Consider the following 21933-nt stretch of genomic DNA (forward strand, 5'->3'; position numbering starts at 1 on the left):
CAACGACCCTGAAACTAACAAACATGTAAAAAAGGAAACTCAAAGATGAGAAAAATATGTGGGTATATGCGATTCGGATTTTTTAGCGTGCTTAATTTTTAACGTTTTTATTTCATAATTTCATTCCAATTCTTAGGCCACTATTAAATTTAAGCAATGGTGTTTAAGCAGTGGTATTATGACCATATATACAGTTATTATTTAATTCGCAATAAGTAATTATTAATTAATTATGATTATGTCGCTTAACAGAATACAACCATAAAAAATTTGCATGCAGTGTTACAAAAAAGAAAAAAGTCTCATCAGGAGTTCAAGATGTGCTTTATGTCAAAATCTTGCATCAAGATGCCATTTTGTTCTGAGAATTTCTTTTTTTTTGTGTACGTTTCCTGCTTCTGTTTCTTCCTGTTTCTTAATAAAAAGAAATCTTAATGTAAAGTCCTAAAACAACATGCTAAAACAAAAAAAAATGATATTTTGCAAAGTACCGTATCTTAAAATTTTGATTTTTGAATGCAGATGGAATATGAGAAAAATGTATATGCAATATCAATATACTTGAATCCAGTTAATGACTTAATGATGGGTTTGATATCTCAGAATAAATGTGTGTGTCATTCACAGCAACTTCTTTCGGGTGACTTTCCGTGACCCACAAGTAGGTCCCAACCCACTATAAAAAAAAACTATGACCGACAACATTTGAGAATAATACCACAAAATCAGTGAAAACATATGACAAGTAGTATTAAATATACTACTATACAAGTATATTTGCCACCTAGTGGATCTGAAAGCTTAATTCAGCTTAGAAGTCTCTTTCCTAAAGTTCAAACAACGCTGAGACAACAAGCTAGTGATGTTTTTCACTTTAAAGCTGATTCGCACTGCATTGACACACGTGAATGCAAAACATCCCAACTAAGACTTTGCTGGACCCTTTTTCCACCCTAGGTCATCAAACGTGCACTGAGGGCATGCACGCTGCTAGAAGGCCCCCCCAGCACCTCTCTCCTTAGCCGTGGGCCTCTTGATCAGGTACAGCTAGCCACCAGTTGGCCACCAAGGGGAGCCAACCCCTGACAGCTGGCAAATGAAAATGTAAATACTGGCTGCACTCTCTGGCTCAGCAGGCCCAGAATGTTCCTGACAGTCCCTCAAGTGTCATAAAGGCAGTCGATCTCCGCCTGGCCTTTATTTGAAAGCAGTGACAAACACTCCCTGGCAGAATGTAAATACGTGAGCTCATTCCACCAAGGTAAGGGAACGCAGATCAGAGGACCAAGAAAGTCCCCTGAATATTCCCGAACGAAAGGAACACGAAAAGCCTCTTCGATCAGCCGGAGACAAACTGAAACTCGGTTTGACACAAAATAAACCATTAGAGAGCTCAGAGGGAGAGGCGAGCAAAGGTCGGAGACTGTGCCCAAGCAAAAGCAGCATGGGGAGGGGGGGGGGGGGGCAGTGCTTTAGGGGGTATGAGGGGCGCAGAAAGTCTGGTGTTGTTCGAGGAATTAGGGGAGAAAGTGGAGACTCAATCAGATACGGGTACGAGAATAAAAACAAACCTGTAGGTGAGTCAGTGACATGAGAGATGCTTGTTAGGTCAAATAATCTAAACTATCTTGACTCGAGGTGACTCGGAGCGGGAAACGGCAGACGCAGACGCCCAGTGAAGGAGGAGACGGGTATTTATTTGACTTTGTCTCGGGATTAGAGGCAAACTGCCTAGGCAACCGGGGTTCACACACTTGCCCGGTTTTGGTGCGTCGAGCCTGGGTGGCGTGCCGACCTTAGCCGGGCGTTGCGGGAATTGGGAATCTGCAGCTTTGACTGACAGTCTAAATGAAGTCCAGATACTGTACTCGTAGAGGAGAGTCTTATCCCCATAAGAGCCTGAAGACCTGATGTTTCCACAAGCACTTCACCATTCCAGTGACTTAGAAAAACAACAACGGCAGGAGTTCCTCAAAGCAAGGTCTCGGTGGAAAACTCAAGAACGAGTTTGTGTAAGAGGCCTTGGGGACAGTACGCAAGAAATATACTTTCGTTCTTGAGAGAAGCTGTCATTCGGAGAAACTTTTAAGAAGAACGAGGCCTGGAGAGAGAAGAGATGAAAAGGACCGACCAAAAAGCCTTGTATTATGGCGTTATCGGCGTAGTACGTCTTACAATAGCGGCCAAAAGAGGTCTCCGTAGCGACATATTTGTACAAAATTTGCTTTAAATGCAGCCCCGGGTTCGATTAAACCACCAAAATATGATGTGTATGAATATGGACATAAAACTACACTTTTAAGGTATTTATTGGACAAATTAATAAGTTTTACTTGAATAAACAAAAATGCACAGAAATACAAAAAGCTAAATAAATAAAGCATACAAATGCACAAGTTATGAATATTTTTTAATCATCTGATGTAGTCATTTCTCCTGGGTCTTGTCTCTATAAACATACACGTGTTGTGCCAAATCATAAATGTAAACGCCAAGATACTGCTATTGATATTTCAGGTCTATGGTTCCCTCCCCTTCACTCCTCTTTAGGAGCTTACACTCTCCTCTCCTCCCTCTGCCCTCCTTCTTTCCCATTAGCTCAGCTTTACCACCCTCCTCTGTCCCTCTTACCTTTCTCCTGTGCCTCCAGAAACACCATTAACATCCTGCATCTCCTCCCACTTGTCAATACAGGAACACCATCAATGCACCATCTACCCACCCACTAACCAAACCACACTTCCCCTCGTTTGATAAGTGTATTACAGAACGACACAAGCAGAAGTCGTAAATGTTTCATTAGCAAAATGTGACACGCCCCCTATACGTTCTCTTCATATTGATCTGTGTATTCTCACAGACAACAAAGACCAGAAATGAGTGTTTGCCTCTAAGACGAAATGCTTTAGCAAACGCTACGCCAAGGTTTGCAGGAGAACAGTAGTGATGTCAAATTGTCAAAAACTGACATCCTCACTCTCGACTAAAATATATAGTGTTTATGATGTATTTCAAATTATGTATGCACATTGCGTAGTTGTGTTCAAAGCTTTGTGAAGAATTTAAAATCAAGAACAAAAGCGACGATAAAGAAAATATCAATAAAATAAAAATTGTAGAGTAAGTGTAAGTGTGCCTTATGTCTTTGGAGTTTATTTTTTTTGTGTGTATAAGAATATACTCTGATTTCATAAAACAATGTAATCTGTCTTTTTGCCAAATGATTTGTCAATGCCAATAAATACCTTTAAAATTTAGTGTTTTTGTATCATACAAAATACATGTAGGCATTTAAGGAAAATATTGTACCAATGTGGCCTCCGGACATCACTTTTGACTATTTCCACAAAAGGTTATTCACATTTGATTGCTTGTTTAATTTAATAAATGAGATAAAATAGTCAAATGTAAACCCTTATTGGACAAGTAAAAATTCTGAAATCACAAAACCATTGTTTTACCATAAATTATCTATTTTGTATAATAGAAAGGTCACCAAATACTCACATTGCCCTTGGTTTCAAAATAACTAACAAAAATTGTTGAAACTTATGTTGAGGAGATTAAAAACATTAAATATTAAAAACAATCAAATGTTCTTAATATTTAAAATTTCTCAAATTTCCTATAATTTACTTTGGAAATGTGCTACCATTTGGTCTTTAAAATAAGCAATAAAAAATTACTTTTTGACGGCATTGAACTGTGAGATGTGAAACAACTTATCGTCGGTATCGCTGTATTAAGTGATTTCGTACAAGTCTTGGCATTGAGAAAAGGTCTTTACAGTATAACAATTCTCAAATGTCAACAGTTCTCCTAATCTACACTAAAGCATGTACAGAAACGATGAACAGATAAAACATCCCAGCTCTTATTAAAACAGTGGTACAGCACTGAAGTAAACATAACTCCCGCCGCATTGTAACTTGCCAAGCCAGCTTCAAGAGATCTCGAAACCAAAGATGCAGATTCTTCAAAAGCTCCCGTGCATTTGTTACCTCAAGTCATTCGGATTATATTTACATTTGAAAAACCAACATATTATTGTATAAAAGCCACAATGCATGACGGTAGCCAACGAAGCCAGCCAAGCGCTTGAAAACATGTTCGCCTGTTTAACAAACGGGGAGCTCCACCAATTAATAACATCTGCGGCAATGAAAACAAGCACCTAATCTGGCCCTCATTACCAAATAACCGAGGGCAGAGAGTTAAGGATGGAAAGCGATACTCTGCATACGCTGCGAGACGGGGAAGACGGCAGCCAAAGCCAGGCGGTTCGGGGAAGTTATTGCTGAGAGCAGCCTGGAGGCTTATCTTTAAGTCAGATCCCTCCACACACACACAAATACACATCCAATCCACACAGACTAGACCTGAGACAATAAAGCCCCAAAGCCAGAATGGTCTAAACGCCGCTCATCCCAGAACCACCCTGGTGTAGTAGTAAAGGTGGACAGATAAAGACCACTTTAAACATCAGACGCCATATAAATGTTCGGTCATTACTGGTGTCTGAGAAGAGTAAAAACAGCTTTCTTCATTAGAGAAAGTATATCGCTCTGTTAAGTGCTTTAATGAAGAATATTACTATGTTTTGCCCATTCATGAGCTATAAGGAAAGTAGCAAAGTTCGGAGTCCAAATTTTGACAAGATGAGTTGATGTTGTAAATAAAAGATAAACATACACCGGTCTGAGATTTGTACAAACCTGTTTCTCCAAAATGCGGGAGATTTCTCCCAGGGTTCTGTCTAGGCCGGACACTTTTTTACTCGGCCACTGGCCACTGTCCTGTCCCTGCTGCTGCTTCACTAGATCTTTCACCAGACGCTGAAGCCTAAACACAAACATGTTTGTTTATGTAACGTGATAAGGACTTCCCATTGACTTCTATTGTTTTGATTTTCAGCTAATTTCAGCCAATCTCACATAAACTGTCAATAACTTTTTCTGGACAAATTACAAGCCAAAAATCATTAGAACACATTATATCATTAAAATGTTCTTGTACTGACATTTAATGACAATTAAAATCTTCACTACAATACTGTAATGAAAAACAAAATATATCAAAATTACATTGAATTATATATATTTATATTTGTATAACAAATTCAATTATATAAAATACATTTTCCAGTTTAATACATCATTGGTCATCACTTTATGTTAAAAATCACTGCATTACAGTAATTTTTCACTATCATTCCTAAGACCAAATATACGAAACCTGGGTCACCCAAAAAGAGACGTTCAAGACAAATGACGAGTTGTCTGCAACACCGCTTGGCTATCAGCATTGCTTTATTTATACTATAAATGTTCAATTAAGATAAACCCAAAGCTAGATGATTTTTATAGCAGGGTTCCTAAAACAGAGCATTTTTAGACGCTCCCTAGAAAACCTCAGATTAGATGTATGATCAATATAAATGCAACAAGGAGCTTACTTCGCCTTGTATGGAGAGTCGGGGGTCTGTGTCTTAGCCTCCATGGACGTCTCATACTCCTTAGCCCTGAAGGTAAACACAAACAAGTCGGTCAGAAAGAGAAGGAGAGAGAGCAAGAGGAGTCCGATGGCTGTCACCCTGAAGACATGAGGAGATAAGATGACGTGCGGAACAAAGGAAAGGTCAAAGGGTCAAGCTGAGCCTCAAACTGTTTATTTAGTCTTTGGGCCACACTAGCAACCATCACAAACTAACAAGCATGAACGAGTCAAAAACACATTTATACAGAAGGGAACGTCAAACTCTTTCATAGCCACACTGTTTAAAGCGACAGTGCACCCAAAAATGAACAAATATATGCTGTTCCAAAACTGTAAGATTTGTTTTTTGCGTTGCTGAGTGTGAAGAATCGGGTTTAAAGAATTGTAATTTATTTTGTGTCATTGAACACAAGTTCACTGAAGAGAACAGAAAAACTATTCAACACCCATTTAAAGTGACAGTGCACCCAAAAATGAAGTGTTTTTAGAGGAATTGTAAGCCAACATGGAATTAGGTTTTGCATGTGCAATAACAAACCCAAAGGACTTGTCATGAAAAGTCATGATCATTTTATGGTTACTGTGTGCAGTTTTCTGTCACTTTTTGAAGCTTCCAATGATTTTTGCATGACAAGAGCTACGAAACAAATATTCGAAAATATCGACTTTTTTGTCCCACAAAAAAATACAGCAGTATACAAGTTTGGAATGATGAGTTTTAAAGTGAACTATTCCTTTAAATGCAAAATAAAGAGCGATGATCAGCTGTTCACTTTAAAAATGAAACCCATCCCATCCTCTCATGAGGAAAACAGCGAGCTCAAAATAATGTTTGCTGTCAGTCAGCACTGAAACGCTGGTGTGGTCTACAGAGCAGAATTCCTGACAATCACACGTCCCGCTAGAGCAGATAAGGATGATCGATCAGCTCCTGGAAGAGAACGGTTGATGGATGGATGTTCAGGGGCTGATAAACTCAGACGTCTTGTTCCGGAAGAGAAGGCGAGTTGAGAAAATCAACACACAATCCTTAAAAGCTTAAATGAATTCTTGAGTTCCAAGTTAACTTCCCAGTGAACTGTGTTTAGTTTAACTGGGATATGTTTTTTCGTTGCTCAATAACTTGAGTAATGTACTGTGACGCTCGTTTCCAATAAACCTGAAAAGCAGATGAGATAATGAGCATCAAAGTTTGATTTTTACCACTAATTTCACTATGATTTCAATATTTGACATGGTCTTACTCCATATATCAAGGTTATATTTTCACATGACGTTCGTTACATCATGTAGAATGATTTTATGTAGAAAACCCTAAATCACCAAAAACCGACGTCAGCTGGTTTTTACAGGCAGGGTCACAAATCGTCGTATTAAAACTTAAAAAAACAAAACAATGGATTGTGGATAGCAACCTTGGTCATGCTAGATGATTTAAAGTCAGACATTGTTTTATTAACAATCATTTCAGTTTTGAGATCAAATGACAGTTCTGAAGGAGCACAATAATCCCGTCCGATACTGCGACTCCACCGTTCGCTCAGAATAAAAGTGTGATCCACACCTGGCCTTGTCCTCATCCTCCACATTACAATATTCCTCCCTGACAGCTTTACGCCCGCACGGGTTAAACAGCGGGGCAATCGCCGCACCATCAATCTCGGAACGCGGCAGGCCCCATTAAACGGGCGAGGCACCATAAATATTAGTAACCAGCTACAGTATAAGCGGGGGGGCATGGGGGGGTGCAGCTACAAAGCAGAGCTAATCATCAATTCATCACAATGTGCCCCACTTCACATCCGCCCATGCTGGACGCACACGAACCCTTCCCCCAACCGACAGATAAAAAATAAAACAAATACCGTGTATGAACTTTAAATGTACTATGGGAGGCATTCGTTAACATTTGGTCGGTCGACGGCACAATATTTAATATCGCCTCTGAGAGGCTCTCAATCAATCGGAGGACATTTTGACAATTCCATGATGAAGGGAGGAAAAAAGTTGACTGGTGAAATATTTGTGAGAGGAACGAAGGTGCACCGGTCTATAAATTCTACAAAGATGTATAAAGGGTTATATGTGGAATAAATATTGGCTACATCCTGAGATTGAAAGGATTTATATGCACCTGACGGTAAATAAACGTCTGAGGTAAACCGGGTCTAAAAGATTAAACTGTGGCCTAAACGTGACAAGAAATGTTCTGCTAAAAGGACTACTCACCCAAAAACCTAAAATTCTGTCATCATTTATTCACCCTTACGTCGTTCAAACATTGTATTTGACTCTTTCTTCTGTGAAACGCAAAAGAAGATACTTTGAGAAATGTCATACAGTGGAAGTCAATGGGGATCAATGTTGTTTGGTTACCAACGTTCTTCAAAATATCTTCATTTGTGTTCTGCAGAAGAAAGAAAGTCATACGGGTTTGAAATGACAAAGAGAATGAGTTAATGTTTAGGGGACTCCTGTCAAACAACGTACACAAAAGAGGACCCATCGGAGAGAAAGAAAAAGAACCGGAGGAAACGAAAGACAGACTCCCATTCAACACGGACGGACACGCTACTTTCATGGTAATTAAAACCACACATGTTTGCACACAAAAAACACGACATATATTTAACATATAAATCAGCGTCCGGCTGAGGAAATTACACAGGCTTTTTCCACGCCGAGGACCGAACGGGCTTAACAATGACACCCGGGGACAGGGCGACCTGGGAGGGCTGTGAAAACCTCTCTAGCGTTTTACAAACACCACACTGTGCTCCAATAAAACGGCTCATTTCCACCCCGCGGTGGAGCCGGCAACCTCAGCAAACCGGGGCTGTGGGCGGCCGTGATTTATGGGCGTGTAGCGCCTGTTCTCTCTCTTTCATTCTTTCCTTCTTGCCCGCTTTTCCCTCGCCGTGCGAGTGCTGCGGGGCTCAGCGCAGGAGTGACGGAGAACAGAAAAGGCTCATGTTGTCACTCTCCCCGCCAAAGCTCAGAGCCGTTTTCTGCCCTCTGTGCTACCTCGGCTTTAATGAGTTCAGAAGCAGCGCAGACTGACGGTCTCCTCTCTACTGCGTCGAGAGAGAGAGAGAGAGAGAGAGAGACAACGAGAAAATATTATTTTCTGTTTTACTAATTTAAGTGTGTTATTTTGTGCTTTTTTTGTTTTGTGCATTGGTATGTAAATTGCTTGGCAATACAAAAGTACAAACAGTTTTGCCAATAAAGTGCACTTAAATTGAAAATGAGTGAGCGAGTGTGAAAGAAAACAAGAGAGAGAAAGAGAGATTTCCATATACTGTATTACTAAATCTCTTTACGTTTGCGTGCATGATACTTTTCATTTATATCATTGCTCTTTTTATTTTTTTATTATTTTTAAATTGAAATTAAGAGAGAAAGAGAGAGTTCTACATGATCATTACTGTGAGGTCAAAAATAATGTGGAAATATTAGCAATTTATTTACTTATTTATGCATCTAAACAAAACATATGAGCATTTTATTGATTGCAAAAACAAGTTCAGTACATAAATGTCGAGTGTTTTATCTTTTAAGTGATGCTTAGTTTGTTATAGTTGATAGAATGACAACACAGGTAATAAAAATGCAGACACGATAAACAAAACACCTTTTCCATGGGCCCATTGGACCATGTGCATAAAAGGTTAACTGATGAGCGTACAAATGAAAACTTTCAAGAAATTGAACTTTCATATCTTATAAACATAGACATGTCAATACAAAAATTAGCAGGATAAAATGTTCTTTTATCCTACTAAAATAATACAAGTGCCAGTCAAATTAAAAATTGCAATGCCTATTTTTTCAAGAAATATTTCAGCGTTTTTTTGTAAATAGTTTATCAAAGTGGGTCATTCACTGTTAAAAATCCATGTGCCCTCATAATCTTTAGTAAAAATCTGAAAATGCACTTCCTTCCTGTATGACTATAATCCGTGAACTCCTCCCCTTCAACTGTCAGTCTGCTGCCAGTTTCATTTAAAAATGCAACAGCTGTTTTTATACATTCAATCAAATAGCAGAGACAGACGAAAGCCACGCCCACTATTTTTATCATTAGAAATTCAGTTTCACTTGGAAATGTGTCAAAATACAGAAGTAAAAACGATCCCAACTTCCGGTTCACGGGGACTTTAAAATATAGATTTTGCATTTCTAATGCAACACACTGCAATAACAGAGATTTTCCGTCATTTTTCGGTCAATTTTTGTGTACATTTTTCAATGATGTCTGTTATTTTGACAAAGAAGAACTAGAAAAAAACTGTTTGACATCAGCGTGCCTCTCTCACTTTCTCTCTCTCTACTTCAGAGGAAACTAAATTGAGAAAACAGCAGTTTGGAATAATAAGTAATAGTATGCGCCATATATAGAAAGCATTACTTTGCATAAAAAGTAATGGTGTTTTTATATGAATATGGCTAAACAACAATAAGCATGATGGTGACATGTTGACAGAAACTTTACAGTCCTCAGAATACAGGACAGAGAAACTTCTGTAACGTAACCTGTTTGCTCAAGCTCTCGTCGTCTATTCAAGGCGTGAATAAAAACATTGCTGTGATAGGGAAATAGATGCCACAGGTGAAAGGTATTAGAGTATTGGGTGTGTCAGAAGATCCACAGGAAATATTGACTGTGTATTGTTTACATAGTGTAACAAACACAAACAATGTTAATCATAATTTAGTTTGAATTATTACGTGTAAAATTGTTTATTAAAAATAAAAAGTGTGAATTATTTTTTTAAAATTGCTAAAACACTTTAATAAATAAATGAATTATAGCTCATGGGTGCAAGTTTTCTGTAAACAGGTTCTTCCCCCATTTTTGGAAAATAATTGATATTCATGTCTTAATGGGCTGAAATGTATTGCCTCTATTATCTGCTGAAGAACAAACACCACAAAATCCCTCGATACTCAAACCTGGAGTAATAAGCAGAATAAATGTATCCCATCGCTGGTGCTGTTAATTCCATCTTCCACTTAACTGACAAACAAGCAAACCATTTCCTCTCATACTTTACAGTGAGATGCACACATACACACAACAGTTGTGACAGGAGGTAAAATTGATAGCGGCCAGGTCTAGGATCCGACATGGAGACGCGTTCCCTCCTATTTGTTGATTGCTATTGATTTTCTTTGATACTTCATTTAAAAATCAATAGTTGGAAGAGAGAAAAACAGGCATGCTTTACACATACTTTAACATACTATTGTACACTGGTGAAACCTTCGGTTTTGGCAGCGTGATGGCAACCAATTAGGAGAAAAGCTCTTAACAGGTGAAAGTGGGGGGCGGGAGAGGGGAGGGGCTAACAGATCGATTCTCACTTTTTCCTCCCCAATCACAGAGAGTGGCCATAAATTAAGCTCATCAGTGTTGCCGTGCCGACAGCCGGGATGCACATAGCCTCTGCTCTCCATCTCCTTGTCACTCATAAAGCTCTCACGGGCAGCAACACCAGCCTTTAGCCACATGGAGGGAGGGAGAGACAGATAGAGATAAAGAGAGAGAGAAAGCAGAGATGCATCACCTTGAGTTCATGCGTGCCCGCAGTTTCTTGGCCTTTTTCCGAGCTTTCTGCCTCTCCTCTCCTTCTCTGGCGTTGTCGGCGGGTACGCTGCTGTCCGTCACTATGTCTACGATGTATTTTTTTAAAGACAGGTGTTCCTGGAGAAAAATATAGTAACGTTAGACAAAATGTATTTTTTATTCAATTACGTATTCTTAAGACTGTAATCTGTAACTTGCCTGTATATCACCACCTCAGTTTGAAACAAACATTTTTGTGAAATGAGGTCAAACTGACATCTGACAACAGCATTATGAGAATTATGATGTTATTCAGGGTACATTTTTTTTGTTATGATTATTTTTAACATAATTATAATAAATTCTTTATTTACTGTGGCTTTTATTGTATATTTTATTTTTTGTTATTCTTTGTTATTTTTTGTATTTATTTTATTTTATTATCTTTATGAAGTCAATTAATGTCAATCTGACAACAACTCAAGTTCTAAATTATTGTTATAAACTTAATGTTGTGATTGAGGGTAAAGAAAGGGGACAGTTATTAACTTTGATTTTTGATTATTTATTTATACATTGTATATAAGTAAATCATTTATTTATATCATATATTTTATTATTATATTTAACCAAGAAAGGGTTATGGATTGCAGTTTTTATTTTTTATATTATTTTATTTTTATATATTATTTTTGTTTTATACAAGTACATTACATATTCATATTATTTATTTATATATTAGATTATTATTTTTAACCAGGAAAGGTTATGGATAGCACTTTTTTAATATTTTATTTTAGTTTTCTAAGATATCCAGGTTCCAGGTTCAAGATTTCAGATTTTTTGTCACATACACGTTGTATACATATACCCTGTACAACATCTACTGTATATATACAAATGGATATCTTGTATACTCCCTAGACTTCTTGTGCAACCAAGACGAAAATATAGAAAACATATTCAATGTATATACATACCACATAAGTTTTAAAGGTTTTAAAATAAATGATAAAGATTTCAATTAAGAGGTCGGTGTAACGATAAGACAATGGAGGCAGAAAATGTGTCAATTATATTACACCATTTTAAAGCAAAAATGTAAAGTGCAAGTGCAATAAGCCAAAGTCCTTAAAGTGCAGGATGTGTCCTGAGGAGTCTGATAATAAGGAGTCTGATAATAAGGAGTCAGGTACACGGCAACTTTGCAACTTGAGGGCAGAGACAGCGGTACCGTCAAAATTGGGTTTTTACACAAGCAAACAGGCTATGTGAAAAAACGGCATTTCCAAACCAGAGGAACATAAAACAATGAATCGGGAGACTACACAAGGTGATAAAGCCACACACATCTACAGGTGTTTCTGCAGAACAATGCACTGAAGACACGTGGGTGTGTCGATACATAACCGTACGAGGAGATCAAACGTCAAAATGCCAACTCCACAAGACTACCTCAACCTCACACATGTCCAAGGGCTGAGCTTCAACTCCCACACATGGATGTAAAACCGACCCCTTTCCATTGAAAGCCCAGGTGTTAAACTCTTTGTGTGGCATTCTGACATCTACCAGGCCCAGGCATTGTGCTCAACAATTACAGAGGCATCTCCTCAATCCGCTGCTGGCATTAGAGCAGAGGAAGTGCTGAGGGGAGAGAGCTATTGCTTTCCGTCTCTTTCTGATGATGCCGATTTTCCATGGGAAGAAAGACGGATGTAACTCGATTTCGGACGATGTGATGCATGTGCCAGAAAGCAATTATCCAATTATCCTGTCATCCGGCACCTCCGAGGATGGAAGCATGGGGCGAGAGAGATACGAGTTCCCAAACCGCGTCGATACTTTGTAGGCCGCGTGCTAACGCTAGAGGACACGTGCCAAAAACTCACAAGGTTGATTCTGGAGCTTTTGGGAAGAAGCTGGGAGTGCAGGTCTGATCCGGCAAAATGCAAGCTCTTGTTTTAAACAAATGTGGAGACAAGAGAACATCAGCTGTCTATTTTTTCCAACAGCTCTTTGACAGACCATTGTGCCTTCGAGGACCCTCAACGTCCAACAATGAAGAAGCGTCGAAGTTTAACGACCACAGCACTGACAGTTCTGAATGCTTGACACCTGTCCCTAATGAATTAGTTTAAGACAAATGTGACAAGTTGCCTCACGGACCTCCATTTGAAATCTGTACATTTGCATCATATAGTGTTTCAAATGGGTGAGCGATGGTGGGCGCGTTCGAGGGGCCATCCCCCCGCGTCCCGTGGGACCAGGAGTCGAGCCCTGCAGTCATAACCATTGCTTCCCTATGGCCAGAAAGGCATCTGTTGAGTAATCTCTCTGAAAGGCGATCCAGTTCGCCTGCCTTTCACTTAATGGGATTGTTTCTATAACACCTCAAAGACGTGCACCATCTTGAGATTATATCAAAGAGGGGTTTGGAGGAGAGGGGAGCTGCAGAAAGCAGATCTGTGGGGATCAGGGCCGGGCCTAAACCCATAACGTCAGGCCGACCTAAGTGATGTAAACAATTACGTATTTTTTTTATTAAAAAGTTTTTATAAACAGAGTTTTGGACATAAGTTTGACATTTTGTGGATATGTAAGGAATATCTCTATAAAGAATGTAGACAACGAAAATTGGGTCATATGGGTCATTTCGCCTTTATCTTTTATTCTGAAAGATCCAGAAAAATGACCATGGCCGTGTTTCCCAAAACCTTCTTAGCGCTACGTCGTTCTTAAGTTATACCTTAAGCTGTACCTTATCGTTAATATGTGTTTCCCAAAACGTTGTTAGTTAAGTATACATTCTGTAAGTCATACGTTCGGAAGGTTGGTCTGGAGCGCTCTTAGCTATACCTTATCACCGTTGACAGCTCACTCCACTAGTGGCCACTGTGAAAAAAGTCTTATTTACATCGAAAGTCCATACAAATAAAATTGTATTTTAAAAACCAGTATTTTGATGTGTCACATAATTGTCACACTGATGGTTGTTAGATTTTTTATTATATTATCTAAAGGTGCATCAGCTGGCAAACCAAAGAATGTAGAGTATATTTAAAGAGAAAGATTGTGGTAGGAAGTTGCGATACAGCGAATATTTTTGCTAAATCAAATACGGCGCCATCCGTGGAGCAATTTAGTGTATGTGCATTTAATCAGTGAAAACCTGCTACAATTTATGCTGCAGGTATAATTATAGATAAATAAAAAAAATAAAAGTTTACCTGCCACGGCAGCAAATTCACCAGCTTTTAGATCTTGTTGGTCTAACTCAAGACAAACTCAACGGAGCAGCCCCTAAATTCAGTTGTCTATCCTGCTATAGCTGTTGATTATATGTTCCCATTCTGCGCTTAGTAAATAGACACTATAGCAACATATATTATGATAATATAAACCAGGGGTTCCCAATAATGAAAGGTATCTCATGGCACACTATTAAATGAGAAAACAGTAAAAATTCATAACTTTTTATTTTTCTTGTCATGAATGAATAAATGTAATTGCAATATTAAAATACCTAATTTTAGGGCACACTTGTTTATATTATTCCTCTTGATATTGTAAACGCGTCACTTGCGCATCCAGTGTGCAATCACAATAAACGTGTGAACTAAACAAGTCTAATTGTTAATTGCTGGAATAAACTTTTTTAATGCACCGCAACAGCAAGCGGCTTTGCATGATCCTCCTTATGACCCAAAGTTTGAGAACCTTTGATATAAATGAGCGTGTTGAGACATTTGGGCATGAGATTGCCGGTTCGCACACTCATTTCACAATTAAATAAAATCCATGGTTGGATTTAGTTTGTAATTTGTTTATTATCCTACGAGATGAGTCCTAATAAATGCAACCTCAACTATTTCTAAAGTGCTTATTTTATAAAGAACGCCGCTATCTCACATAAAGCAGTCTCTGCATAGAGTGAATGATTGATTGTCGAGCGATCGATATCCATTAATTCAGCACCACTGCCATGGACAGCACCTGTTAACGTGGCACGTAGGAAAGTAACCTCCTAAGGTATAGTTCGAGAAACAATATAATGTGACAACAAATAAATGTGTATTTTAAATATAAATTTGTAGCAATATAAAAACAAAAATTAACAATTAAAAAATTATCTAAATATTTAAACATGAAAATGAAAAATGTGAAATAAAAGCTAATTCAAAATGGTAATAAAACTACAATAATACTGAAAACATAATAAAAACTGAGTAAAGTGTAAAAAGATATTTGCCTAACAAAGTGTGGATGGTTTTTAGGACAGTTCCATGGTTGCTAAAAAGTTATTTAAGTTACCGAGCAAGTAGATGAAGAAACATTGGTCAAAATAATGATTTGTATTCTAGGCCGTCGAGTTGGATTTTGTTTTTAACACATGTAAAGATAAAGAACTTTAAGTAACCTGCAATTTTACATTTCAAACAGAGATGGCGATAAAGAGACTAAAGTTACAGATTGCAGCTTTAGATCTATGCGATGTTTTGCCCGTTTTGTTGCGTGCCATGAGAAATCATGTCTGACAGCTTAGAAAAAAAACAGCGTTCAACAGTGTTCATAACCTTCCTGTTGAGAACAAGCCTTAAGGTCTTTGCACATACAGTCCGAAATTTTCGTATGCGTTTTTCGTATTTGGCTGTTTGTACGGTGTCTCTGAATTGTTAAAAAAGGCCACTCAAAATGCTTGACGGATGCGAAAAACGCATAAAATCGAACCCGGTCCGAATTTTTTTATGACGGACGAAAATATCGGAGGCAGTGTGTAAATGTGATTGACACAACATGAGGTCGTATTTATTTTTTAACGTGCGAAATTTCGGACGCAAATTTCGGACTCAATGTGCAATGGGCTTTATTCTTGAAAAACTGACAATGTAGCATATGACAACCTATCATATTCGATAGGCAGGTGATGGACAGGTGTCTTCTTGCACACTAGCACAATAGATGCAGGACGGTGAGAAACGTTGACGTGAGATAGAGATATAAAAAGTGAGAGACACCCTGAAAAACCCACCAAGCTTTCTGTGGGGTGTAATGGGAGACCACTCACAACATCACACCTCTGCTGGTGCTCTGGGGCCTTTGAGAAGCTCTCACTGTCACACTGATACAGGGCACCATCCTCCACTCTTTTGTGTAACACAAAGAGCCGCCAAATAATGTCTCCCCACCCATCCAATGTGAACAGACAGCTGTTTGTCATCCAGGCACAATGTACAGACGTTATATACGGTATACGGTAACTAACCCATCCACACACAACCACAATTGAGCATCCTTTGCAGGAATCAATCATGTCATCTTGGAAGTACTAGTTCACATATGTTTTACAGGCATTCAGAAAGAAAAATCACTCTCACTTTTAAGATTAGAAGATTAGGACTTTTCAACAATATTGTTCAGTTCTAATGAAAATGCTACATATTTTTTTAATACTACAAAGTGTTGTTACAATTGTAATAGACTATACTGACATTTAAAAGATTCTGAAGTTTTTAGAGCGATATTTAGAATGACATTGTAGCAAACAGTTGTAACACCCGATGAACTACATATCCTAGCTAGAAAACACCCTAGCAACCACTCAAACACCTTATCAGACACCTATCAACCACTCATAACACTTTAGAAACCATGTAGCAATCACCCAAACGACCTTAAAAACCACCTAACATCCACTCAGAACACCGTAGGAACCACCTAGCATCCACTCAGAACAACCTAGAAACTGCCTAGCAACCACCAATCATTCACTCAGAACACCTTAGAAACCACACAGTAACTGCTCAAACACCTGAAAAACTGCCTAGCAACCATTTAGAACACCTCAGCAAACACCCTGCATCCACTAGGACACCTTAGCACCCACTTAGCATTCACTCAGAACACCTTAGAAACTGCATATCAACCACCTAGTAACCACCTAACAACCAGAACATGCAGAACACCATAACAGACCCATTTACATTCACATTTATTTAATTAGTTGCTGCTTTAATCCAAAGTGACTTACAATGTGTCTCTTTGTCTGTCTGATAAAATTTAACACACTAGTTTAACTGTGAAGTTACTCTATACAACTTTCTTGGAGGAAAGAAGGGGGAATGGGTTGAGGACACGGCCCTTGAATGTGCCACATGAAACCACCCCACAATGTATCTGAAGTGGTTGTTTGACAACCACGACACAACATTTCTGAAAAACTGCAAGATATTTTAACTGAAATAACCGAAATCGATTGTCATGGGTCGACGATAAATAAAACTCCAATAAGTCAAAAAATGAGGGGTCTGAAGTGGGCGATATATTACACTAAACCAGACCAGATGACAACCAATAAAGGAGAAAAGAGTCCAAAAGGCAATCCAAAGTGTCCTATGGCCGCATTGATCCATGGCTGTTGATAATCGCCGCATTTTCCATTTCACTCCAGAGTCTTTAAAACAGCGAAATATGACTAAATATAAGGACAGTCAGAGACTCTTTGCCCGCTTCCGCTGAAAAACTATGTTGTGACCTCTGCACGGTTCAGCCAACCATCTTAGGTTTAATTAAAAATCTTTCATAACGGCAAGAATTATGGAAGCGCCGACTGGAAAATAGTTGGCGGTTGCGTGAATGAAATACGGCATGCCAAAATGGGCAGAGACATAAATAAGGATCTCCGTGGCGTCCGTAGCAAGACTATCAAAACAAAGAATCCTGCACTGGGTTTCCATAAAACGCAGCAACTGTTGCTTAAAAACCTAAAGTGCTGTAAGTAACGTCTTTTCTTCCGATGGAAGACGGGGGAACTATAATTAACCACGGGACAAATTTCCACCTCAAACACACCAGTCTCTAATTTTTAATTTTGCTGACTGTTAAATATGCGTCTTATAAATCACAGGTAAACAGCTATTTCCTTATTTTATGTAGGCGGAATGAAAGTTATTTAAAAAGTCGTTTAACACAAACGGTCAATTCAATTTAATACATCAAGCTTCACAGTTTAGACAGGGCTCATTAAGTTGGCCGCACCTGACGTGTCGTACTGTTGCGAGACACGCTGCAGCGGGTCGACTGTGTGTTTATCACGCTGTCAGGCAGAGAAATGGGTGGCCTCAGCCAAAGCTAATGATTTAGAGGTGACGGAGGGGGTTTAAATATTACTCGCTGAGAAAAAGGTTCGAATGAAGGAGGTTCAGGGGCCAAAGGTGCGGCATATAGCACCAACAGTTGTCAGCCGTACAAAGAAGCCCAGTGTGAAAGGCAATCTCATATTGCGATGAGAGATCCCAAGCGGAAAACCGCTCTGTCAAAGCCGAAAGCGACGGAGGGTGAGCTCACCTTGTGTCGTATACGCAAACTCTGTTGATTCCGTCGTAGCGTTTTACAGTCCCACAAATTTGTGAAAATGGGGGAAACTGTTGATGATGTCATAAAAATCATAAAATGAAATGTATCCCATAAAAGATGCACTTGAGTGGAGTATGTGCGTGGTGGCCGTCAGGAAGAAAAACATTCTCACAAATAATGTTATTTACGGGTATCACTAGAGTTTCTAATTGTTTTATAGGATTTAGGGGGCTTCTTTATTGTCGACCTCTAGAACACATATACCTGAGGAACCTTGTAAAATGTGAGCATTTTTTAATCCTTTTATTAAATATGAACAGACTTAATGGATAACTAATTAATGATGTTTTTTTCTTTAAATTATATATTTTTGTTTATTTGTAATAAATAAATAAATAAATAAATAATAATTAAATAAATAATACATCTTTTTTTTTTTTCAATTTGTGTAATTACTTCAATTATTGCTTTAGTAATTTAATTTTGTAATTCCTTTGCAATCTGTAAGTTTTGCCTCTTTGTCACCACCTCTGTTTGAAACATAAAATTGCGGGTTACTTTACATACCTTTCTTTACGTGGGTTAAAGTCATTTTTTCTATTTATATTTTGTTTAAATGTAATAAATAAATAAATAATAATTAAATAAATAAATAATAAATCTTTTTTCAATTTTGTGTAATTACTTAAATTATTACTTTAGTAAATTCATTTCATAATTACTTTGATTTAGATTTTTTTGAAAAACTTACAGATTGCAAACTCCCTACAGTTCCATTATGAACCCCTGGGTGTGAAGCCTGGTTTCCTCAGTGTAAGTGTAATTCTTTTCGAGAAACTCACCACCTCCTCATCAGATAGCTCGCGCCCCTGAATGCTGCTGCTGTCTCGTACGGCGTGCTGGTGCCTCTTTCCCTTAATGTGACTGAACAGGTGGACTTCAGAGGTGATCTAAAAACACAAACACAGAGGTCACAGGTCACTCGAGGGGGATCCACCGAAGAGAAAGCCGATGGCCCGAGACGCACACATCCACCTCACAATACGTTATGCCATCATTCACGGTTTGACAGTTCTCAGGTGTCGAGACATATGTTCCGACCTTTCAAAGCTAAATATGATCCCTTGATTCTGACTGACATCTGCAAAGCTGACAGACACATCTCATAAGAGTTTGAAAATCAGATGACGCTGAATAACTATAAGTGAACGAAAAGCTTTGACGACTCCGCTTTGAACGCGCCGGCGCCCCAGGCACTGTTGTCGGTTAGCTCAAGTGTCACCTCTTGACTTTGTAGGGCAGCTCAACTGTCCCAGAAACTCAAGAGGTCATGTGAAAAACACACAGACTCCTCCTTCGCAAAATACCTGGATTATTCATGTATTATTTCTGTTTTGGGAAATTAGAGAAATGTGGTTTAGAAGGTAAAGAGCCAGGCTGGAAACCAAAAGTCTGCAGCTTCAAACCCTGCAACAAACCCTTCATCTTGTTGAAGTGTGATGTAGGTATTGTAAAGTGAACAAGTTACTAAAACAAAACTCTAGGTTTGGATTTTTTTCACACACACCTGTATGGAAAATGTTTAATTTAGTGATAATCTTCACCTGCTTCACAGCTCAAAAACATCATTTTCTGGGTTTGACATCAACGATAGAAAGCGACAAAGGTTCTCGGGTGTCTCATAACAAAAAATTGGCACGGGAAATCAAAGCACGATTGAGATCTGAGAGCTACGCCACAAGGTTGTTCCTTACACAAAGCTATCAGATATATAGCATATTTCGTATGGATTACATTTGTGGCACATTTTCATTTTTTTATTATTCATTTTTTTGTTCGAAAGCCTCTAGTCACGGTGTGCTTTAAGTACAGTAAAGAAAATCGCTAGGGTTGTTACGGTTATGAAAGTTGGTTGACGGTTAATTGTGTCATATATAATCGCGATTATGGCGATTAATTGTCTGCTTTACAGCTTTGACAATTAATACTATTAACTGATATACAAATTTAAGCCTTTAATTCACTTGCAGTATAAGATTAAAATACTTTTCATCTTTAAATACATAATGGATTTAAATATATCTTGTAGAAATATAAAAAGTTCTGTAAATAACCAAAAGTATTACCTTAGCGTAAAACCGTCCTGAGCACTACATGTTCCACTTGTGTTTTCTAAAGATGCACAATAACGAATAATAAACAGTAAAACGCTCTTCAAAACATCTCTGTTTGTGTTAAACAGAAAAAGGATAAATAAGTGATGACCAAATGTGCATTTTTAAGTGTCTAGGCTTATAACCAAAGTTGCCATGAACTTTTAACACCGCCCTTCATTAAAACATTTAACCATCTAGGTTTCTCTATGAGGTATTCTCTATACTTCAATACTACAAGTTTGCTTTGCACTAGGGCAGTTCAATGATTAATCGTGATTAATTGTGTGCAGAATAAAAGTTTGTGTTTACATAATATATGTCTGTGCACTGTGCATGCTAATTTTGCATTTATAAACACATACACGTAAATATTTAAGAAAAATATAAAAATGAATAAATGTTTATATATAATTATAATTATACATAAATATAAATTTATACAAGCAAATATTTCCTAAAGATATACATGTACTGTATTTGTACGCGCATGTTTGTAAATACAAAATAAATATGCACATTGCACAGACATATTTTATGTAAACACAAACTTTTATTCCGGATGCGATTAATCGCGATTAATCGTTGAACAGCCCTACTTTGCACAAATCTGTCGTGCTTGACTAAGCAAAAAACCTGAATTTAACCAAACGGACACAGGTTTTTTCCTGTGCCAGGTGAGGACACCAGTCTCTGGATGCTTGTGTTGTTTGTCTCCTGTGCCGAGTCCTGGAGTCGAGCCCACACAGGAGAGTCTGTGTATAATATCATTAACTAGAGTGCTTCCAGCTGACCCAGGGTTGATCTCTGGTGTCAGTGCCTGGCCAAGGTCATCTGACATTTTTAACAAGATTTCATTCTCCTCAAAGCTTAATCTGATGTCAGTTTGAAGCTCCAAGGTGTCTGGCCCTGGTCGCAGTAAAAAGCATACGTGTCAGAGATAAACGTGGCCACTCTGAGATTTGTTGTCCGTTGCTTGAAAATCATAATCATGCCCAGCTATGAATCTCCTCCCACAGTTCATGTTTAATTAATGCGGTTAAATTCTCATTTAAATAAAAATCCTTGTAGTCTGTGATTTTATGTACGCTGCCTGGCAAAGTAACAAAGGCTAAATTGTACATCCTCACAGCATTCGGCTCCGGAGAAACTTTTCCCCAGTTTTTGGCGTGACTGGAGGAAATGCATCGCGCCCTAAACGTTCCAGCGTTTGGCCAAACATCACAGTTTAATGTGTAAAGTCAACTATAAAGTAAACCATTCGCAGGCTGGCTTACAACTGCGGCGCTTTCAAAACATTACTCTGTTTGAGAAGGCCGATGTGTCAACTTCTGGCTCAACCAATGGGGCGAGTTGGGG

At 38.3% G+C, this 21933-nt stretch overlaps 1 protein-coding gene across 2 annotated transcripts in view; it reads right to left on the reverse strand.

Moving 5' to 3' along the window:
- scaper (S-phase cyclin A-associated protein in the ER) overlaps positions 1–21933 on the reverse strand; it is a 92096-nt gene that overhangs the window by 33982 nt on the left and 36181 nt on the right. For both annotated transcript variants that reach the window (XM_057329117.1, XM_057329118.1), the window contains exons 19-22: positions 19264–19371; positions 11067–11203; positions 5456–5521; positions 4716–4842 (exon numbers count right to left, since the gene is read on the reverse strand). In XM_057329117.1, coding sequence (XP_057185100.1) covers positions 4716–4842; positions 5456–5521; positions 11067–11203; positions 19264–19371 — 438 coding nt within the window. The remainder of the gene's footprint in view (positions 1–4715; positions 4843–5455; positions 5522–11066; positions 11204–19263; positions 19372–21933) is intronic.

This window comes from Triplophysa rosa, linkage group LG3 (assembly GCF_024868665.1).
Source record: "Triplophysa rosa linkage group LG3, Trosa_1v2, whole genome shotgun sequence".
Taxonomy (NCBI): Eukaryota; Metazoa; Chordata; class Actinopteri; order Cypriniformes; family Nemacheilidae; genus Triplophysa; species Triplophysa rosa.